The 23,614-nt window shown below is 37.6% G+C and overlaps 1 protein-coding gene across 1 annotated transcript in view; it reads left to right on the top strand.

Moving 5' to 3' along the window:
- hpse2 (heparanase 2) overlaps positions 1-20,996 on the top strand; it is a 54,032-nt gene extending 33,036 nt beyond the window's left edge. The window contains exons 6-12 of the mRNA XM_044213208.1: positions 2,462-2,509; positions 8,938-9,031; positions 9,855-9,961; positions 10,194-10,308; positions 13,752-13,897; positions 16,169-16,315; positions 19,076-20,996. Coding sequence (XP_044069143.1) covers positions 2,462-2,509; positions 8,938-9,031; positions 9,855-9,961; positions 10,194-10,308; positions 13,752-13,897; positions 16,169-16,315; positions 19,076-19,238 — 820 coding nt within the window. The 3' untranslated portion in view covers positions 19,239-20,996. The remainder of the gene's footprint in view (positions 1-2,461; positions 2,510-8,937; positions 9,032-9,854; positions 9,962-10,193; positions 10,309-13,751; positions 13,898-16,168; positions 16,316-19,075) is intronic.
- Positions 20,997-23,614: the final 2,618 nt, after the last annotated feature.

Genomic DNA, 23,614 nt, shown 5'->3' with positions numbered 1-23,614 from the left:
GATGTTTTCTTTTCCTGAATAAGAAAATACCGCAATGCTATCAAGAACATAAAACTTGAATTTAGAATTTTATTTGAATAAGTGGTAACACTTTAAATAAAACTTACTTTAACCACCCAATTTAGCATTTATAAGCAGTATATAAACTTAATTTAATAAATGGTTTGTAACACACTAGTTGTATGCAGCTATAAGCATTTATTATTGTATTTGTCAATAACTTTAACTCCTGCGGGCACCCATAAGTAGTAAGTGTTGTAAACAATTTATTAAATGTTTATAAATATATGTTTTTAAATGCTATATAGTTACCAAACAAGTTAATTTAAAGATTAAATAGCTCATTCAGATGTTCAGTGTGTAATATATCTAAATGAAAGTTTCACATACATGACAATATTGATAATATTGTGTCCATGGCAAGGTCTAATAGAGTTTGCTCTTTGCCACTGTTGATTAAATACCGATTAAACACAGCTATATATTTCATGTTTTTTGAGTAAACAGGTTAGAGTTGGTACTGGGCACTAACCATCAACATTAAACATCTACTTTCTGTTCTGGGTGGCTGAAAGGAAGCTGTTATCATGCTCTAATAGTCTGTCAACAGAGATTTAGGAGATTTCTTTTTTACACAGGTAACAAGACAATGAGAAGTGACAGAGGTGGAATAGATAGCTCTAGCTTTAACTGGCTTTGTTAAATAAAGTTAAACTAAGCTAAAATTGTGTGCATGTATGCAAGTGCTTGTGCAGAAACATGCAATGGAACAGTTTAATGTTTCAATGTCCCACACACATTTTGACAGGTAGTTGGAAGACAGAGGAGAAAGAATAATTTGATATGTGTCTCCCTCCACTATGAACTTGAGCTACTTACATCAGTGAAACCATTAGGAACTGCTGTTTATCTCATTCAGTACTGACATTTCAAATTTACTCATAAGTTAAAGGTGTGTGTTTGTGTGCACCGATGTGTGTATGTGTACTGTACAGTTCAGACTGATTGATGAGCAGTGGAAAGGGAGGTTGTAGAAGATGAGTGGGGAGAAGAGGAGGAGTGAGAGGATGAAGAGGAGAGAGCTGGAGTATCCGCAGGTCACGGGTGACACATTTAAAGACGTGGTGATTTTTGTGTGTTTGACACTGTTACGAGGGGGTGGCTCTTGTGTTTGACAGCTCAACTACTCTGCTGCTCTCAGGAAATAAGATGAATTAGACACCAAGCTGCTCAGCAGTTCAAATATCAGAGCTGGACAGACTAAACAAGCCAGAGCGGTGAAAGTTTAGAGACACACATTTGTGCATGTCTGACAAGCTGTTACCCCCAAATATGGAGCGATTTGGGTCAGGTAGACTAGAAATCACACACACACACACACACACTGATGAATAAGCTTAGGAGGAGGAAGACAGACAGCGGGAGGGACTTTGTATGTGTTGAGTTTATGTTTGTGTACAGGATGAGCCCATTAAAAGGTAGATTTGGTTCACAACATTTTTCTGTGTCCTCATGGGATGTTTGGAGTTTGTATTTAACTAACTGAAGGTAAACTCTACAGGCTACAGGAACAGCTCCAGAAAACACTTAAAGTGCTGTTTTACAAAACCAGGGCTTTAAACAGATTTTTTTCTCCAATATTTGTTGGTTGCAGTTTTACCATGTTACCTAAAAGTGAAGTGAAAATAAAGGTTTAAATTATAGCAGATGTAACTGTTTCAAAACAAGCATTTATTATTGTGTCATACATATAGCTGCGACACCACAAATTGATATAAGCCAGATCCATATTTTATATGTGCATGACAAAAGAAAATGGGACTCACTTTCCACTTCTCCCAAATCACACAGCTCACACAATTTGTACATATATTTATTTTCAATCTGCCAGCCTCAGTAGCCAGAGGAAGAATGTCAGTTCTCAGCTGTGCAACTGTAGATCTTTGGGTCAAAATATAACATATGATTCACAGCCAAACTTTTGTTTCATATGCATACATGTTTTTTTAGACTTAATTAAAAGGTTACTTTTAATTAAGTTAACACTACAACACAAATTATTACTGTTGACATACTGTACACATCAAGCCCCTCAAAGATTGAGTAGAGTTATTAAGCCTTTGGAAAACTATGTGATTTACTTCACATAAACTAGATAGATTTTGCACTCATGCAGTTTTTTTTAGTGCAATGGATGGTTAAAATGGACATTTTTGGTGAACTCACCTTTGCTTACACTTTCCAAATAATTTGGAAACCTGTTTTATACACTGTCTGCCTGCCTGACCTAAAGGTTCTTGCAATATTTCCACATCCCCAGGTCTTGGCAGTTAAGTTGGTGGGTAAAATCTTATCATCATATTAATGGCCACAAGTGTGAAAATCACAGGTTGAATTTGTCTTCATGTTTGAATAAAAAGTGCCACTCAGGTAAAGATAACTCTGTTTTTCTGACTCACAGGTTCATGAAGAATGCTGGCTCTGTTGTAGATGCAGTTACGTGGCAACAGTAGGTATTTTACCCTTTTTTTCTATTTTATTATTTTGTCCATAGAAAGCCCCAGAATCGATCTGCAGTCTTTCTAAAACAGTAGATTAGTCCATTAACTAGCCATAAATCTAACAGCACATAACATGTTGTGTATTTTTATACCATTATCACAACATTGTGTATATGCAGTAACCAGTAATAACCATTATTAACACTGTTACTGAGAGAGACTGATGCATAATGTGGAGAAGTGTGTTTATCCTGTAAATGGAACAACAGGAAAAGGAGCCTGAAAGTGTGTGTGTTAAATTGGTAACACCGGCCATTTGTCTATTGCACATCCTGGAGGAATGCATACAGACATATCAATGGTTTGATCTTTTCCCCCCATGTTTTATCTTTATCGCTTTAAACACATATGTAAAATGTGTACTAAAAGACACACCCACTGTAAGCTCAGACAGTGACTGAGCGAGTGATCATTAAGGTGCAGGTCAGGTCTAATTAGGAGAAATTAGAAGAAACGGAAGGAGGCAGGGCTGTCAGAAAGTCTTAGAAAAACACCACCCACACCGTTAAAATCAAACCATATGCTCTGGCTCATTCCCTCTGTCAATTAGCCCGTTTTACACTAGAGGTCCAGATTCCAGTCTAACCAGGCTGCGTGACAGAAACTCTGACCTCTACAAAAGAAGCCAAACTAATAAAAGTGGAGACCACTCATTAACACGTCTTCGACACAGATTTTACTTCATTGCAGCTGGCTCGAGTTGTTTTGAATCAAGCATAGTAGGTTGGAAACGCAGCATTCATTATAGACTAGTTTAGAGAATCATATGGATTTGTTAGAGAGTATGTCTGTGGCTTACGGTCAGATGTGTTCTGTTGGAGCTTGTGGTGATGAAACATGTTGGTTATGTAGTGAAATATTTGTGTACCTCCAGATCACGAAACAGTGATATGTGGTTTGCATTATGTTATGACGTTTTTTTCCACAACATTGTAGTTTCAATTTTCTGTTTTCTTTTCAGAGCACTAACCCTAACCCAGATATTTATTTTAACGTAAGTTAAAGGGTCAGTTCACCCAAATGATGAAATCTCACTTACCTCTAGTGGTCTGCATCCATGAAGACTGTTTTGATTTTATTTGCTCAGGTTTTGAGATACGTATATGAGATTTCTGCCTCCCCGCCAATTCAAGGGAGAATTTCATTTATGGTGCTTACACTACATGAAAATAATGCACAGAACACACAGTCATCAGTTTTCATAGAGACAGTTTGTTCGGTAGAAAGTATTTCCAGTGAAAACTGTACACATGTTTCTGGAGAGACATGTTCCTGTTGAATTTTTTAAATGTTATTTTGTGTGTTGGCTAGTAGGTCACTCGGTCCACCTCTATGGTCCAGTTTGACATATCTCAGCAACTATTTGATAGATTGCCATGAAACTTTTCACAGACATTTAAGGGTCTCAGAGGATGAATCTTAATCACTTTTGTGATCCCTTGACTTTTTCTCTATAGAGGTTGGCATTTTAAATGAAATGTCTCAACAGTTATTGGATGGATTTGGTACACACATTAATGTTCCCCTCAGGATGAATTGTAATAACTTTAGGGATCCCTTACATTTTTTCTACACCATCACAAGATCAAAATTTCAATTTGTCCAATACTTTGGTTTATGATCAAATACCTGCAAAACTAAAGACATTCCCATCAGCCTCAACTGTACTTTGTGTTTAGTGCTAATTAGCAAATGTTATCATGCTAACACGTTGAACTAAAAAGATGAAAATGGCAAACGTCAAGTGCAAAACATCAGCATGCTACTATCGTCAATGTGAGCTTGGTAGCTGTCGTTAGCATTTAGCTCAAAGCAACGCTCTGCCTAACTATGCTATAGCCTCATGGAGCCGCTGGCATGGCTGTAGACTTGTTTCAGGGCTGTGAGCAACACAAACAAAATTCCATTCACCTCTATTGTATTGGGGTGTTGGCAAAATTCTCAGGTAAGGCTATCTCAAACCTGGGCAAATAAAACCAGAACCATCTGCATGATTGGATACCATTAAAAGTAAATGAGAAAATATTTTTTGTAGTCTTTGATCTAACACCTAACTGTAACACCTACACCCTCTAACCTTAACTATAGTGAACATGTTCTGCCTTATCTAACAGGGGCTGCTTCATGGTGAGAGAATTAAGCCAGTCAAAAGTGTGTGACCAGACGTCTTCCAGTTCTAGCTGTGAGAATATGAGCAAGAAAAGTGAACAAAACAAATTTACAATTTGCTGTTTAGATATCCCTGAATGTGAGCCCTAATTGTTCCAGCAGTGGAGTATTAGTGGTGTGAACATCTGAGTGTGAAGCAAGCAAGCAAAAAAAACCCTGCTAAACTCGTTTCAATAATGAAGTGATGAAAGGTACAGTTTAATGACCCTTGCTTTTGAAAATGAGCACTTCTTGTACTAAACACTGTGGCCTGAATGTGAATCAGAAGCATTTTTCCTTTTTTTACGTTTTTCGGAAACGTATATGTTCATCAGTTAAAGGGACATCAGTTATGAGACATTATACCCACATCTTTCTTGTTCCTTGTCAGGATCACAGTGGTACTGCATGCCAGAGAGCTTGGTGTGCTGGTTATTTATAGCCGAGGGGCGAAAAAAGAGATGTTAAAGATTTGTGATCTCTTCCTTTCTAGTCTGAAAATCACAGAGGAACTGTAAAGTATTCCTGAAGGGAGGCTACATATCCTTCAACTGTTATATAATGATTGAACTGAACCTGCTGGTCCACATCAAGGAACACATCCTATTCTTGCTTTGCTACCCCTCTCGCTTCACCAGACGGCCATTCCTTGACACTTTATGTGAAGTTATTACAAGTATACTGTTATAGACTATACTCATGCTTTACTTGAATATTTCCGTTTTACTCCACCTCAGTAGTTACTAGTTTTACTAGTCAAACATTTAATGACAAGTCTTATAAAAGAGTGTCCTCTGTGATCATTACCTACCTCAACATTAATGTGAAAGGAACCATTATTCTTCAGTACTTTTGATACTTTAGTACATTTAACTGTAAATATACAAAATGTAGGACTTTTAGTTTCAGTTGAGTATTTTTCCATTGTTGGTATTGATGCTCTTCCACGTCTTCTTCCATCTGTCCCTGTCTGATTTGATCACATCTATTTCTCTAGTCTGTAGTGTATTTCTGTGTTAATAGAGTGGTAGATAGTTATGTTAGTGAGCTGTCTTTGATGCGGTGCTGGCGCTCAGTGAGAGCTGTGTAAAACAAGCTGACCAGTTGGATCTTCGTCTGAAAACATTTGGACACAGTGTTGTTCATTTTTGCATTTTATTGCATTCTGGTCAGTGTGGCAGCTAAAGTATCATGCCAAATTTTGGATGAACAAAGGAAAAGTTCTTGGTTCTGTTTTAGGAGCTTAGACTTGAGCAATTGTATGAATACCAAGCTATGATCCCCTCAATCCTAGTCAAAATACTCCAACAGTTTTCTTTATATTCATTTCTTTATGTTGTTTCTGTTCTAATGAACCACCAAACTTGTGTTTAGTAAATATAGATACCAGATGCTTTTATAGACTAGCTAAAATTACCAGTAGTACAGATTTATAGTGCACCATATAGCTATAATAACTTGAACTGTCTTTTATGATGTTTCCATATATGAACTGGAATTTCTTTGCCTGGGATCTGGACCGAAGAATTATTGTGAGCTCTCTGGAAAGATGACAGGATAACCAAATAATTTGTGTAAAGCTATGACTTAATCCATGCGTTATTTACAGTTTGAGGCCAGGAGCTTGGGACTTTTCCAACACTGTGACGAAAATTTCAACGAGGTTAAGCTCAGATTGCAACACTGCTTCAACAACAAAATTCAGCTCTGTTCTCAGCAGTTTTGCTGACACATATGTCAGTTCCACATACTTAAAAAAAATGGTTCAATAGACATCGACCTTTGTTTTGGTATCTTTTGATGCTGCAGTTGTTATGATTATATGGTCTTCTTGTCTACCGGCCAATATTCACAATACAGTGCAATTTTTCCTTGGCATTGTCCTTCATTTAATTTGTTGAACTTTTAATTGGCGTGTTCTCTAGTTTTAGAAAAACAAGGCTAAATTGGCACAAAACATTTGGAGCTTCAAGCAGAACTGAACTGATCTGGTATGTTATTGATAACATTTGTTGCTTTAGAAGATTCAGAAGAGAAATCTGCTCCGCAATGAGTCACACATTTTTTTAATCTCTAATAAACAGGTGTTACATCTGTTTCTGTTATTTCTTTTATTATGTGTTGGAAATGCTACAGTCTATTCTAGGCCAGTGTTGTTGCCCTTTATATGACATCACTGGGTTATAAAATTTGCAAACATAATTTTCCACCATTATGATTATTTTGTTCTGCAAATCCAGGTGATAAAAAAGATCATCCTACAGGGCTGGATTCTTAGCATTTACTATTTACACCCATGAAGTTAGCATTAAAATTTTGCTGCTGTCTACTAAAAAGTAAATGACAAATATTTAGTGAAGCAGGTACATTCTGAACAAATATAGATCAGTTCATCAAAATGGTACTGCCAGATTACTGAGAGAAGATAAAAAAGACAGTATGTTTCAGTTTCGACTTAAACTATCTTTGAATGAGAGGTTGAAAGATGTTTGAGTACCACTTGGTGTGATAAGATTTTCTCTTTTAGAGCCTGTAATATCTGGGTCTTAATGTCATAATGTTGTTGATAGCATTTTTCTCAGTGTTAACACTTATGTTTATACTAATCATGAATAACTTAACATAAGTAACTTCACCTAAGAGAGCCATCTGCATAATGTACTGATTGATCTGTACATCTGGCGAGAGAGTGATGTAGAAAGAGATATTACAGTTGGATTTTAAAGGTCCAGTGTGTAACATTTAGGAGGAGCTATTGGCAGAAATAGAATATAATATTTATAATAATATAATAAGAATATAATGTTATATAATGTTTTCATTAGTGTATAATCACCTGAAAATAAGAATCGTTGTGTATTCATTCCCTTAGAATAAGCCGTTTTTATCTACAGGGGGAGTGGGTCCCCTTTCAGGGAGGCCGCCATGTTGCACCACCATGTTTCTACAGTAGCACAGAATAGACAAACCAAACTGTTTTTCCTACACGCTTGGAAGGGGAGGGTGACGCAAGTGGTATTCAAATGGTTGCAAACTGCAAATTCTTTAAGAATTTTAGACTTTAAGACTCTTGCAACAAATGTTTTTTTTTTTTCTTCTTCTGTAGTGCAAATAAGATGTAAATGTGTTTTTTGGTACCTGAAACATGAACTGGAGTGTGTGGTTGTTGCTCTCTTGTTTTCCTCTCTTGGACTCTTGCAGGAGATCTTGGAGAGGCTTACTGTCTGCCCACAGGGTTGATCAGGACTTTGGCTCTAACTACCAATAAATTCTTCTCTCATCATGCTCTCTTAACATCATCTCTCATTATCATCTCTCTTTGTGTCTTTATCGCTGACACAGACACACACACACACACACACACACACACACACACACACAGAATCACCACAGATGGATGTCTGCATTGTTCTGTCTTAAATCTCAGGGTTTCCAATTCCTCTCTTATGCAATCCCACATTTTGATGTAGAATTGGATTGTCAGAACACTAAAGTGTAATTGAATATGTCAGTCCCTGTTCATGATAGCAGTTGTAGTGAAATAATGTACTGTGTACTACATATATGAGACCAATGGAAATTATACTTAGTGGTTTGGATTTTAAACCTGCAGTTCATAATGAGCCGCAGCAACGTTGACGGGGAAACCTACACTAGTGTTGCATTTGTGAATTTGTTTCACTTTCTTGTTGTTTTACAGTTAAAATGCCATTGACTTACCTGGTAATGTAAAATGTTATTATAGTATATCATAGGATATTATTTACCAAAGTGATGAAGGTAGATTTTTTTTAATAACATGGGACATGGAGAGTGTCTTACTAATAACAAGCTAATTCTTACTAATACCATTGTAAATTTTGTTTGGTGAATAGATTGTAAAGCCTTTTGATTTGACTTGATTTACATTTGCCTTTTTTAGTGTTTCTGACACTGTCCAACACAGAGAAGGCTATAATAACATTATATACTATGTAGATATATATATTACACATTTTAACTTTAAATTTGAATTAATTTAGAATTTAAGTGATACAAGATCAAACTCTGAACAGGTTAAGCAGGTGGATGGATGCTTGGATGGATAAATGGATGGAGAATCACAATGAAGCTTGTACATTTCAGTTTAGTTTTTTATGTCATCTGTAATAAAAATGTTTGTTGCTCACATTGTAAAGAGTGTACAGAGTGTTTCTCTCACAGCATTTTCCTTGCATTTCCATTACAGTTATTACATGGATGGCAGAGTGAACAAAGCGGAGGACTTCCTAAAAACTCGTCTGTTGGACACACTGACAGAGCAGATCACTAAAGTCACCAAGGTACTTAAGTTTCCCTCAAAGTCCTGAAATTTAAATGATCTCAGTTTATATATGCTGAATGCACAGTATACTGTATATATCCACATCAGCTATTTCTGAAGTGGCTGCTATACAGTCACTTCTACATCTGTACTGTATATACCAAATTAGATTAATATATGGTGTATATTCCAGAGGTCATATCTCGGGTCTTTTCCCTGTTAAACAACTTTCATTTCTATTGATTTAGACTTCATTAAATATATTTGCATTTGTTCTGAGTTTGCCAAGTTATGGATCAGCCCTAAGCTAGACTTTGTGATGACAAAGCCACATGTGCAAACCACAAGAGTGAGCCCTCAGGGTAAAATGGTTGTGTCCACCATGAGGTAATGTTATCAACACTAGCTGCTGTGGCAGACGTGGTGAGTTGTAAGAGATGAACAGTGCCAAAGTGCCTCAGGGAAAAAGAAGCAATCGTTCCTGAGAACAAAACTAAAAACATTCAATGAAATGTAATGGGAGTGGCATTCTCCTGTGCATTACCACTCACTCACTTTATGTTTCTATGTCTATTTGTATATGTAGAAATGTTTTGTTGCCAGCTGTAATGACTTTCCATCAGCTTGCAGAGTCACTAAATATACCATATACCATTCACTACAACAAAAAATCATTCGTCAGCACCGTGACAATTTACCTGGTTTACATTGTCCTTATAATAAACTTGAAATGATGCATTGATTCAAAGGGCCTAAAAGTGAAATCCGAATGGAGCTTTCACAAAGTTGATTTCAGCGTGGATTTTTTGTTGATACATCCATGTTTCCATTGCTTATTGCAGGTTGTGAACACACATACTCCTGGTAAGAAGGTGTGGCTGGGTGGACTGGGGCCGGCGTGGGCAGGAGGCATCAGTAATCTCTCTGATACTTACGCTGCTGGCTTTCTGTAAGTACTGTTATAATACTAGTAGCTTAGAAGAAACCATTGTGGGTATGATACCTTTGATAATAATGAACTGAACCAGCTGCACAAGATAACTTTCATATTTGTTAAGAAAAAAGCATTTATTCCCAATGCATTATGTATTTAATTGGCAATATGTATCACAATCAAAGGCATTGTCTGTTGCATTCCTGATATTTTTCTTTCTGTGTGTATATGTTCATATGTATTCCAGGTGGGTGAACACGCTGGGTATGGCTGCTATGCAGGGGATTGATGTTGTCTTGCGTCACTCATTCTTTGACTACGGATACACACACCTTGTGGACCAGCACTTTAACCCTTTACCTGTAAGTTTCTCAATTTCATTTCAGCAAGGATTAGAATGGCTATTGGTTTGCATTGTTTTCCTCAATTCACCCTTCTTCATCATAATAACGAGGATCTGACCTGAGCAGTCCTGTTACGCTCTGGACTTTTCTGTACCAGACCCAGTGCCTTGATGGCACCTCTTGCTCTTTCCCGTGGGAGCTATTAGGTGAGATGAAAGGCGTTTAGTGGTGATGATTGGTTAGACGCGGGGGCGAAATGCCATGTAACCTTAGCCTTTTGTCAGTAGCTCAGGACAGTGTCACTGCTCCCCTCAACCCCCATCACAACTGTGTGCTTCTCTGTGCGGGACGGTTGGCCGGTGAGAGATCTGCAACCTGAGATGCTGATACACAGGCATGTTAGTAAAATAGCCTGCAACAGTGTGTGAAATGGAACTGCCCAATCCCAAGTTCCTCCATGGTTTGGTCTGAATCATGCAGGGACAGAAATACAACAAGCTTAGACCACAACACTGTATTAATCACCTGAACTACACTGTTGTTTTATTTAGTTGTGCATGATCAGTCTATGGGGGCAAAGAATTTTAACGACACAGATGTGTAGGATGCATACTTTTGAGGTCAAAATTATGTTCCTTGGTAATTTATTTCTTTTAAAAAAGGGAGACTTTTAAATCTTGTCATAGTGTTAAACTGATCTCATTTTGCTGGGGGAAAATGAATTAGAAGTGTGAAGGAGTGATAAAATGCTGCCATGAGCCAAGTTCATAAACAAGATTTATTAAGTTCATAAAAAAGGGTTTATATTAAGCTGAGGCAGAGTAGGGGTGAGAGGCTTACATTAAGGACGTGTACTGTAAATCATTGTTTCTACAACAAAGAGGAAAGATGATGGTTATTATTCAAGATTCTTTTATTCTTGCTTTGGTCAGAAAAAAGCTGCTAGAAAGAGTATTGGCAATCCCAAAATACCATTTTAACCACTAATGTTATTGGGCTCATGAACTAATCACTTCTGCAAAATCTGACAATAATTCTTCACTAAATCCCTCATTAGTTCTCTCTAGCGGGCATGCACTTCCCTCTGCCTCACTTCAAATATAAGATATTAAACAATTGAGATGGCTTCATTTTTCTTCCCTCTTCGTCTATTATTTTTCTGGGAATGATGGTCTCCCGCTAGGATCACAATGCTTTTAACATGGCTGGATGTCTAAAGGCTGCACCAGCCTACCTGCTGAGAGAATTCACTGCACAGCCAATCTGTCCTCTGCACGGGAAATTTATGACCTGACCCCTTCCCCTATAGGATGAGTCCCCCATTGGTAGAATCCAATCAAAGCCCTCTGCCCACTGAATGACTCTCATCACACTTATCCCCTCCATTTTTCTTACTTGCTATTTTGTCCCAATCATCCTCTCTTTTCCTGTTTTGTTTGTTTAAACTCCACACAAGCCTGTTGTCTCCCTCCAGAGGTGGGTTGTAAACTCTTATACTAAAGTGATGGTTGTTCTTGTTTGAGATTTGTTCTTTGAGAAGCAGAAACGTTAGTATTTAGTGTCTGGCAGTAGGCGAAGGCATATTGTTCCTGTCTGAAAAGATTGCCCTTCAAATGCTCTGAGGAGAAAAAATATTTCCAGTGAATAAATACAGTTGTCTAGGCAATAGGCTGCACTCTCTAACAGCCCCTTCTCCCCATGTTGAACCCTCCGACTTGTAAACCTTCATGACTCTTCATATTGTGGATATACTTGTACATATTTTTACCTTTTCCTAGATGTGTTTTTCTGTTAATTTTTAACGGCTGTTATCTTTTTATTGTTTTATGGGAAACCCAATTAGAGCTTGCTGAAGATTGTTAACTTCTTCATGGACTTAATTAAATTAAAAACGCTGAAATGTTGAACTTCCCGCTAGATGCATTGTAATAGTATAACCTCATACTTTGATCTTTGGATTCTTAGGGATTAACAGGGTCTCAACCAGGCAGTCTGACTCTCATTTGCCCTATTTAGCTAAACACTAAAGGTTAATTGTTATTCTCCTTATTATCGTCATCTTATTCCTTTAACTGTGCAGCTGAGGTTTGATTGGTCTCTGGTGTATGGTTTTACTTTTCTGGAGTCCTCGACATGCTACTGGTTTACTTGTGCCTGCCTGTCTTTCTCTCTGTTTCTTGGTCTATGTGTATATTTTGATTGGATCTCAAAGTGATTGCTGTTCCCCCAATCGATGTCTGTCTTTCTGTCCGTCTGCCTGTTTATCCAGAGAAGGAGAGTTGGGGGCAGAAAAGACAGGGAGACAGACAGGCAATTAGACAGGAAAACAGGCAGACAGTCAGACCGCTGAGGATTTAGGACCTCAGCTGATATTTCCCAAATAATTTCATTTCATGTCCCGCCAATTCCTGTTCTGGTCTAGGATTTTAACACAGCCGTAGTTTAAAATGTATGAATTTATTGATGTTTCCTTTTTCTTGAGTTTTGAAATTGAAACACAAAGCAAGAGTATAGCATCACTCCAGCCATCTTTCATAAATAAAGACTCCAGATTCATCACTGTTCCTTGTTTTATACACTATGTATTAATGATAGATCACAGTTCTGGCTATACATTCATCCACCCATCCTTTTGCCTGTGGCCAGCACTATACAGTTCCATACTGTGCTCTGCTTCTTCGATGCCTTGGCAGCAAATTAAGTTAAAGCCTGCATGGAAAAAAGAAGCCCTTAAATGTTGCCATATGCAGGATTGCATGGGAACTTCCTGAGGAACACATGTTGTTCTGGGTCTCTTGGAGAGGTGTTGAGTCTGTGTAGTCTATAGAGTGAGACACAGTATGGTGGACCACTCAACAATGATAACAGAAAACAGCAATTCATGATGGAGCATAATATTTTGTAAAAATGTCATATTTAAGACCTGTCAATTCTAAACGGGTCAGCAGTTGTTAGATACAATGTGACATGTTAAATGGGACAATCAGCTCCAACTAAATGTTGAGTGTCAAAGTGCTGACGTATTTGGACTTGACTTTTTGTGGAATATATCTCTTTCTTCACCCTATCACATTCTTAATTCTTACAGTTTGCAAAACTTAATCTGTTTCTACAATCACCAGGACATTTCATGGCTGAATAAACAAAATGGAGATTTTAGCAATATTTCCTTTCAAGGGAATCCAGAATCCAACATTTCTGTAATAAAGGGTCTCTTTCAATGAAAATCCACGTGTCAGATTTACCCTTACATGGCAATTATTTTAAACTGCTTCCCCCATCAGTCAGAGCAGGTCTTTAAAACTTCCTTTCCGCACCTGCCTGCTTTTGCATTGTTTCTTTAAATAACAACCAGGTGAATCCTGTCCTGATAATACAATTAACCAATACTGTCATAAAAGTGATGCCAAATGTGTGTCTGTGTGTATGCATATGTGATGCTGATGGTGTTGCTCTTACAGGATTACTGGTTCTCTCTGGTATTCAAGCGTCTGGTTGGTCCAAGGGTTTTAGCTGTGCGGGTGGCTGGACTGCAGAGGAAGCCACAACCAGGACGAGTCATACGAGACAAGCTACGTATCTACGCACATTGTACCAGCTACTACAAGTAGGTCCTACAGCTGAACCACCTTGGATTAGTTTGTAACCTGCACATAAACACAGCAACAGTGTATATTATCATTATATAGTGTGATTTTGGTCTTTTTTTTTTCATTTGAGGCTGACAGATGACAAAGCACACATCCTCTTAGCCTTTCAGTGATGTGTAGCTATACTTTGGGAATGTCCTTGAAGAATTAGATAGAAAACAGAGATTTTTGCGGTTTTAACTTTTTCTACTCCCTGTGTCCTCTCTCAAACACCTGAGGTTCAGTGTCTGGAAGAACAAAACAGAACAAAAAAGAACAAAATCCCTTTCAGGCCCATTCGGCGTCCCATAAATAAGCAGACGGCAGACACCCGCTCATTCACAGCTCAGAGCCTATAAAACTTAACGGGTATCACTTATCAGGTGTGTGGGTTCTGTCTCCCTGCCGTCAAAGAGCCGCTGAAAGGTGTGCTAGGCCTTTATCCCATCTCAGATTGGCTGGAGGGGGGTATTCGAGGGGGTGGGGGAGGGACAATAAGGCAGTCTGTGCCGGGAGGGAATAAAGAGTGCCACCATGGCCTGTTCAAGGTTATCATTTAACCCAGGCCAGTGGCTGTCAGCACCAGGCTAGACTTACGGCCTTACTCTGGGCTCGTTTACAGGTGGAGCATCTCTTAGAAAAATAGTGGAGCGCTGCATAGATAGATGGTCAATAAATAGGCAGGAGTTGCATAACAGCCTGATGACATGCACGCAAATATTTGAAATATTTTTCAACAAGTGTACTCACTCCTGTTATGTATGGTGAATTTGGGAGTAAAGAGATGCCCATGGCATGAGGTGCTGCTCAGTACCACTCAACATACCAATCAGCCCTGGACTCATATGATCAGACAGTGAAGCACTAAAGCAGTCCCTCTTGAATCCAAAGCCATTTCAGTTGCCAGTTTTTCTGCCACTTTGTGGTTTTACACAGTCAGCCCTTAAGTGGACGAACCATCGTAGTCTTAGTGGTTTAACTGTACTGTGGAAGACAGCAAAGACTATAAATGTGCTGAGGCAGTCAGCGGTTTGAAAAGTCTTTGCAGATTAGATATTTGACTTTCATTGCCCTTTTACCCCTTTTAGTGGTTTGCATGGCATTTTTTTCACTTTCCAGCGATGCTCCAACATCAAACAGCATCAACACATGTTTATGTTACTGGTTTGGATCTCTGAGAACCTCATCATTTGAAAGGCCTGAGAGGTCATTATCTCTCCCTCCATCTAACCATCTGATCTATCACTCGGAGCCATGGTTCACGTTTCTCAGAAAGAAGAGCCAGACACACAGCATTCCCATCAATAGTACACTACTATATTTCTCTTGGTGAATATATTGAATATTAGAAGTCTTGCAGGGTTAATGAAATAAAAGACTCACCCTGTGCCCATAAGAACAAAGATAAACATCAAACGAAAAAACAAGATTACTTTAAAGATATGAGATTTTGGGGGTGGTAACCGGGAGAGATGTCTACCAAACCATTCAGCCAAAGCTCAGCCCTGACCCTGAACACCAAGGCCGACATGTGGTATTCACTACAGCTGTGTTGTCTTTGTCCTCATATCTGGGCCCTTATTAGATTTTATCATGTTTGTCTTATCTGTCTCACTTAGTTATTTACCTCTGGCCAGTATCCCTATCAAGTTGTGTCCCCCAGTGCTTTTCTCTCAGAAGAGGGACTCAAACGCTGTTGTCTGTGTAACTCAAGAAGTGTTGCCCGTTGCGTTCACACCCTTTATCAGACCCTGGACTATACAGCGACAGGTTTTAATATTGGATAGTGTACAAGAGAAGCAGATTTTTGCATTAGATAGCCTTTATAGGGATGATAAAGGCTTTGGAAATGAAATGTAGTTTATTACGGTTCATACTAAATATAGATGATAGGTCTTAGGCCATGATAGAGGACGACTTGCTGCGTAATGGAATTCATTCTTGAGCAGGCTTTATCTTATTTTATTATTTTTATTCAAGCCTTTTGATCCAGATTAGATCAAGGAGTTGTGGTTTGATCCTATTACTATATGTGATAAAAAAAAATACAGTATCAAAGACTTTCTTCTCTTTGTAGTCATCTTTAATTACAGAGAATTTTATACAACATGGCAATGTAATATATAACGAATCCCTATTAACAGATGTGGAGAGGAGCCCTTTTTTTTGCTTGTTGTGTCCTGATTGTCCTTTCTTGAGATAAAGAAAAAATAATGTAATGTTGTTCATCATTTTCTTTACGGTACCAGTCATAACTATGTGAGAGGGTCCATAACAATCTACATCATCAACCTGCATCGGTCGCGAAAGAAAATCAAGTTGGCGGGGACGTTACGGAACAATACTGTCCATCAGTACCTGCTGCAACCCTACGGCACTGACGGACTCAGAGCCAAGTTAGTATCTCTCTCTGTGGCTCATACACATGCACACATATACACACAAGAGGGCATTGAATAATTGTTTTCTATCCAAACAACAATGTGGTCTTCTTATAGAGTAGCCTGTCCCATTCATTCATGCTGCTCAAACAAGACAAATGCACTGGTGAGAGACCCAGTTTGCCAAAACAACCATACAAGTCTTCCAGTTCCATCATTGCTTGCATTAAAAAAAAAAAAAAACGTTTTCACAGATTTTTCCTCTAATGATCAAAACCTTGGTTGAAGCAGTTTTCAAAAAGTTATTATTTTTGCAAAGGCCTGAAAGGCTTGAGATGAGGAATAGGAATAATAAGAATTTCATAAACCACTTTATGGGTCTTCAATTATTAGATTTTTTCCAACCATAATAGGGTGTTAAACAATGACCCTTCAAAGGCTGCCGTGAATCAATTTTAAGACCACAATGGGTTTTGGACCTGAGCTCTATAATTCATGCTGAGTCGGCATGATGTGTAAATACACACCAAAAAAACATGCAAATATACGCTTATATGCAATAACTTCTTCTGTCTTTATCTAGATTGTAGATAGCTTAAGACAACAAACAAAATACAACAAATAAAAGCTAATAAACAATAAACCCTTTTCCTTTGTCAATGAAGAACCATTAAGGCTAACTATTAATTCATTGCACTGCTTTACTGATACGTGCCAACTTAGTTTTAAAAGGAAACATTGACTGAGCCCAGAGTTCTAATGTGTTTACGCCTCTTTGTTTGAATGTGTTTTTATGGCCTACAACAGATGTTTTATAGATTTTTATGTCCTTTTATATTTATGCCATTTTAACTCTAAATTCTGTTTTACTAGCAATGATATATTACACTTTATGTAACAAGGTAATATAATTCATATTGCCTTAAAACGTCCCTTAAAATGAAAGCTTTATGCTCTCAGTCTCTTCCTCTCTCATTTAAGCCCTTGTCCTGTTATTGTGACTCAGACTTAAGCCTCAAATCCTGGAATAACAGCCTAATGACTCAGGACTGTGTGTGTGTGTGTGTGTGTGTGTCATATGATACCTACATACGGCCTTAATTGAGGCTCAGACATGATCCTTCAATAACAGCATAATGACTGAGGATGTTTTAGGTGTTAGAACAGGATTGCAAGGCAGTTAATAGGAGAACAAGCTAACGATGGGCCTTTTTCAGGCCTTAAGTGTTTTCCTTTACCACAGGCAGCGCAGGAAGACTTTTATGAAGAATTTAGCAACACCAGATGTCTATAAATTTGTCTGAGTAATGGGACTTTTTAACGCTGGCCAAGTATTGAGGTCCATGTATGTTGAAGGAAAGCTTCAAGCAATTCAGCTTGATTCATAACTTCTACTTATTTAGCATAATTTCATTTGATATTTTATTGAATTTGAGGTTCTTGTAAAAAATATCCAAACCACTGAACTTAATCCCTATATTATCGTGAACTTTAAAATATAACTATAACTAAAAAATGGTTACTAATAACAGCAGCACTCTAAAGTTAAGTGTTAAAGGTGACACTACAGTACACATACAGTATGAGGAGACAATTTCTCTCTAGAACATGATTTATTATGTTACATAACACAATTATTATATATATACATATATATATATATATATATATATATATATATATATATATATATATACTGAAGCTGACTGTTTCATAATGCATTCCTGCTGGATTTTTTAAATCTTATTAATTATTGGACAATCTTTCTGTGATAATTATCCTCATATTCGGCCTGTAATCTGTTTGTAAAAATGTTTACCTTACTACTGTGACGTGTTATAGCTACTCTTCAGTAATATTTCATATTGTTTTAAATGCTTTGTTATGTTAAAACTATTACTAAATATTACTGATGCCATGTCGGGAAATAAATAAAGGCAACTCATTCTGTTCTTGGTGCAAAGAAAGTACAGAAAGGTGAAATGTTTGCGTCTTGTAACAGGACAAAACTGCATGTGAGCATTTACCAAACAGGTTTAGGTTAGCAGCATTTCTCAGTTACACTTACTGTGCATCTAGTTTGGGTTGAAATTAATCCTCCCCAGAGTATAAAGGAAAAGAAAGCAGTTTTAGCTGTTTGAAATAAGACAACTTATTTCACTTTTACACTGTGAAATGTTGTTGTTGAATATACACTATTATAGCAAAGGTATTTTTTAGGAACATGACAAATGAAATTATATCCAAATAATATTTTTTATATAATTTTTCTTTGAAAATCTTATTTTAAATATTCTTATTGGTTTTAATAGTTTTTGTAGCTCTGTAACTTGTACTGCAAAGAGTAATAGCATTGATTGTTGCTAAAGTACAATATTTTCTTTACTTTAAGTCTTTAAAATGGACTATTTCAGTGTTGACTCCAAACTGTAGGTTAGGTTTCACTCTATGCTGATTCCACTCAAAAAGTCAGGTTGTACAACTGTGCAGTTGTGAAATTGCAATTTTGTAACAACAGCACCCCCAAGTGTACAACTGACAGAAATGTAACCCGTAAAGACTGAAGGCGCATGAAATGATCTAGATTTGCTGTCTTTTGTTGAGGTGAAAAACCTCATTAACCGCCTCCTCTTCATTTCACACATTTTTCTACAACTACTGGTTTTATGTGTCAGATGGCAGGTTGTCAAGTTTACCCTTTGATGATGAGACTGAAGCACACTGTATCTCACCAAGCTAATGCAATCAGTATTTCCTGTTTTCTTCTCTTTGCAGACATGTCCAGCTGAACGGGGAGAAGCTGCTCATGGTGGACAATGAGACATTCCCGGAGTTGAAGCCTAAGACATTGAGGGCTGGACGGACAATAGCCATGCCTCCTATGACCATAGGCTTTTATGTCATCAAAAACATTAATGCATACGCCTGCAGAAGATAACATTGACTCTTCATCCCTGAGATATCGCCGTGATGCTCAGAAGTCTACCAAGCCCTCAACCCTCGGCTTGACCCAAAGCTTAAAAACAGTGTGGCTCTTCAATTCTTTTTTTCACCTTTCTGGGAAAACACAGGGATGTCAGAATACCACTTTGTTAGGATTTTTGCTCAAGGACACTTCAGTCCAGTGGACACTTGGCTCGAATACAGTACAATCCTCTGGTTTAACAACAGCCTCTTCAACCGTTAAAACCGACCCTTTCCTTGTTCTCTTCTCTGGTCCAACAAAGAAAGACTTGCCCAACACACATAAAAAGGGCTGCACTGAACACTTTTTCAATTCCTTTCACCAGCAATTCCTCATATGCTACAAGACTATGGACCGTGATTGTTTTGTGCCTCTTTATGAAGTTTACGTTTTGTAGTTACAAAAATGCAATATCAAAAAAGTCCATGTTCTTTGACTTGATTAAGCTATATTTTCTTCTCTTGGATTGTCAAACCAAGGGTTTGCTATCTGTGCGTCTGCCAAGAGTCTTTTTTTCCATTCTTTTTTTCTAATCCTTCACTGACCGACAGACAAAAAAGTATGAGAGAAAACTCTGAACAGGCAGCGTTTCTGAAGCATACACTAGTCAACTTCAGTTTGACTTGATCCTTTCCACAAAGAGAAACTGCCGTGGTGTGTGTAAGGTCATGCCTGGACTAACCAAGTGCTGTAACTGTGTGTGTTTTATTGATAAAGCTACTGATGTGTCTGTCCAGTCTGTTTGACGTGCCTCTGAAAGTATACGTTTCTTCCCTTAATTGCCATATCAAGTAGCTTATAGGGAAAATCTGGTTCTTCTAAAGGCTGTTTTTGTATGTTTTGTGTATCATTGCTTTTCTGCTGCAGGTTTTAATCAATTTAACTGTAGACTACGATAGCCAGGCTATGTTGCTGGTGCTGTTTTTCAGCAATGCATAGCTAAAGAACAATGTGAACCCATCCATAACATCTGTCCTTACATTGCCTGCAAGCTGGGTTTTGCTTTAGATTCAAAACTAACTTCAAAACTTCAAAGCTTAACAGTTTTTCAGGTGTATTTGAACCTATCTCACTATCTTCAGTGTGATCTCACGTTTTATAATACTCTTATGCTGCTAGGTTTTTTTTGTACTAAATATACATTATATATTTTACATAATTTTGTACAGAAAATAAGTGATTTAAGCTTGATATGTTTACTTACATAAAGTACACACCTAATTTATATGATTAAATACTTTGCTTCGTTTTTATATTATAAAAGGAACTCTAAAGAAAAATCTAAAATAATTTTAAGAATGTATTCATTGACTAATGGGGTGAAGGAGTGACTGTGTTAAGATGAGGCACAGACAATTTGCAAGAAAAGAAATTACCTTAAAATGGGTTATGGTTCATAACCCATGTTTCACATCTGCATTTATTTTAGTTTTATTTCATAATATTTTAACCATCTTATTTAAAGATGGGCTTGTTAAGAACAAAGATAACATTTCTAGACTCATGGTGGAAGATAAACAGGAGCAGGTTCAGTGCCTAAACATATTAAATATAAAGGATATTTGTCCTCTGAATGTGTTTATAGTTAATGTAGAGGTGTTCATATTTCTTTTGGAGAGCATTATTTTAATATGTAAAGTGTGCCTATATATTATTTTTTGTAAAAAAAAGTTTACATTGATAATAAACACCTACAAATACCTAAGAAGTTGTATTTGTTCTGTATATTCTTCAGTAAAAGTGACAAATTTCTCATGCCACAATCTGCACTAAAGCAAGGAATGTATTCCTACTCAGATTTTAGTTTGTCAACAGGTTAGACATTAACCTTTGCTTGTAAACTCACTATGCTGCACACAAGAGAAGATTTGGTCCCATCATGCGAGTTAACATTGAGCAATGCAACCAGACTCCACAGCAGTTCTCAGGATATGACAGGGATCTGCAGAAGCATGTGGATGCAAGAGAAGAAAAGAGACAAAGAGATGAACAAATATGAGTTATACCTGCACAGGAGCACAAAGAAAAGCAGAAATACCCTCGTACAGAAAGAACCTATCAATAAAAGCTGCCAAATTCTAGCAGCATCCTTAAAAAAAGGTATCGGAGTATTAAAGCACTCACTCACTCACTCGCTCACACATAAACACACTCTGTGGCCCCAGATGTGGAAGCAGCTGGAGCGAGTCTTTGTAGTGGGAAGAGTGCTGTCTTGTCACTGCATGAGGCAGCTGCTGATGGGAAACATGAAGCCAGGATGGGCTAAACCTCCAGACCTCAGCTTTGGCCCGGACAGACTAAACCTGGGCCAGACCTGGCCCAGTGTCTGGTGATGCATAGACAACTGGGAGCTTGGTAGGATCATGTATATGGGAGATGAAGGACTATGGTTAGATCTTGTGGGCCCTTGGATTAAAATGCTTGTCTGTTCAGGTGCCTACACTTTCTCCCAGACAAGCACGGCACGTGAAAAAAACCTGCACTGAACTGATTTCTATAGAAGGCAAGACAGGCTTGAACTGTACTGCAGTTTCATGACAGTGAGTCATTAACACTGGCAGCCCTTCAAGAGCCGTGATCCAAAGCATGTACCTTTAATTATATATTTGTTTTAAGTTCCATTCATGGAAAATGGGCTTTCGCTTTCATGTAAGTAGCAGAAATGTTTGGTCTCAGAAATGAACTTCAGGAACAGTCTCACTTCGCATGTGGCTCATTTCAAACAGGCCAACAGTGTTGACGTGTAAGAATCAAACCAGACTCGTTAACACCTGGTCCATTTAATCGGGGGGCCTTGTGAAGAGAAAAATATTATTCATCTTACTGTAAAGGCCATACATATATGCACATTTAGATATGCAGACATGCTTTATTTTTTAAGTGCATACAAACCTGTAAAAACAGGGAGGGAGAGAGAGCAGACACACTAAGGTACAGAAAGTTACTTTATCAAGAAAATTGCTACTATTATTTTAAATGTTCTAAACTATCAGCTATATGTTTGATACATGCAGAAAATGTAACTGCGTGCCAGGGCAAAACACAGTCTAAATAATTTCTGGTTTGAAACTGGAACTTAATAAAATCAAAAGTATGTTTGTTGAGTAAATTGAGTACCTCTGACTTGTAAGTGAAGGATTAACTATAACTGACCAAAGCGATATCGAGGCCTTAGTGAACTTCCTGACATTCAGACCAGGATCTTTTCAGGCCGTCCATGGAAATGGTTTTATTTGGCAAACGTTGGTTCATATAAACCTGTACCTTGTGATAACAACTGCTGAGCGTCACTTCCTCTGACAAAATCGAATTGTGTTGTGATATAGGAGGACTGCGCTGTGTCTGGCCACTTCTGCGTGACAGTGCCTCCTTAGTGGAGGTAACTGTTACCCAGGCCTGCCTAACACTGTTTACACTCAGTGATCCATTTTGAGACATGCAAGGCCCCTTCGCCCTGTTAGCATACACTGAGGATTTCATGATGTTTACTCTGTATATACAGGAGTCAGCTTAAATAAGACTTCCATGAATGCTGGATCCCCAGAAAACTGATGGACTAGATTAGACTTTGGCCCACAATGTAGAACTCTTGGCATTTTGGACCATTTTGACCCAAGCAAGCTTAATAAAACATAAATATTTATGTTACTATGGGGTTCATTGCTCCGCTCAGAAGCCAAGCATACAATCTGCACTGAATATTATGATACAACACAGATTTGTTGTAGCCATCAAAACATTCTCTGAGAAACAGCCTGGTGTTTGGTGAGTGTTTATTTGTGTATATGCAGCATTTATGTAATGTATGTCTCTTACAAGGTGTTCCCTTGATGAAAAAAAACGTAATATTTATATAGGAACAAATGGGAGACTACTCAATATTGGGTCTATAGTGCATTGTGAATTTCTTATCTCTCTTTTATAGCCTAATAATTCTTTCTACCTTTGCTTTGTTTACTTGTCTTATAAATGTGACTAAAAACTTACATTAAAATTATCTATACATTAGTGAACTGAGTGCTGGGACTTTTTAGCTTAAAGCAATTAAACTGAATTCATAACTTCTCCTTATTGATCAGAATTGTATTTGATATTTTATTAGAGGATTATGTAAAAAATATTCAACCCACATGCCTCAATCTCAATATTACTGTGATCTTCATATTGTGAACCATTTCTCATTTTTCTGTATGTGTAGTAATAAATGTTTAAGATTTTTATCAGTAGTAGCGTTTTAAGATTTTGCTCTGTTTTCCTCCAAATTTTACTGAAGGCTTTCTTTATTAGGCCTTTTTGCACTACATGGCAACCTAAGCTTCATTCCACAAATACCACACTATTGTCTACAG

The sequence above is a fragment of the Siniperca chuatsi genome, linkage group LG11 (genome assembly GCF_020085105.1).
Source record: "Siniperca chuatsi isolate FFG_IHB_CAS linkage group LG11, ASM2008510v1, whole genome shotgun sequence".
NCBI classification, from domain to species: domain Eukaryota; kingdom Metazoa; phylum Chordata; class Actinopteri; order Centrarchiformes; family Sinipercidae; genus Siniperca; species Siniperca chuatsi.
This window is presented reverse-complemented; position numbering and strand designations above follow the sequence as displayed.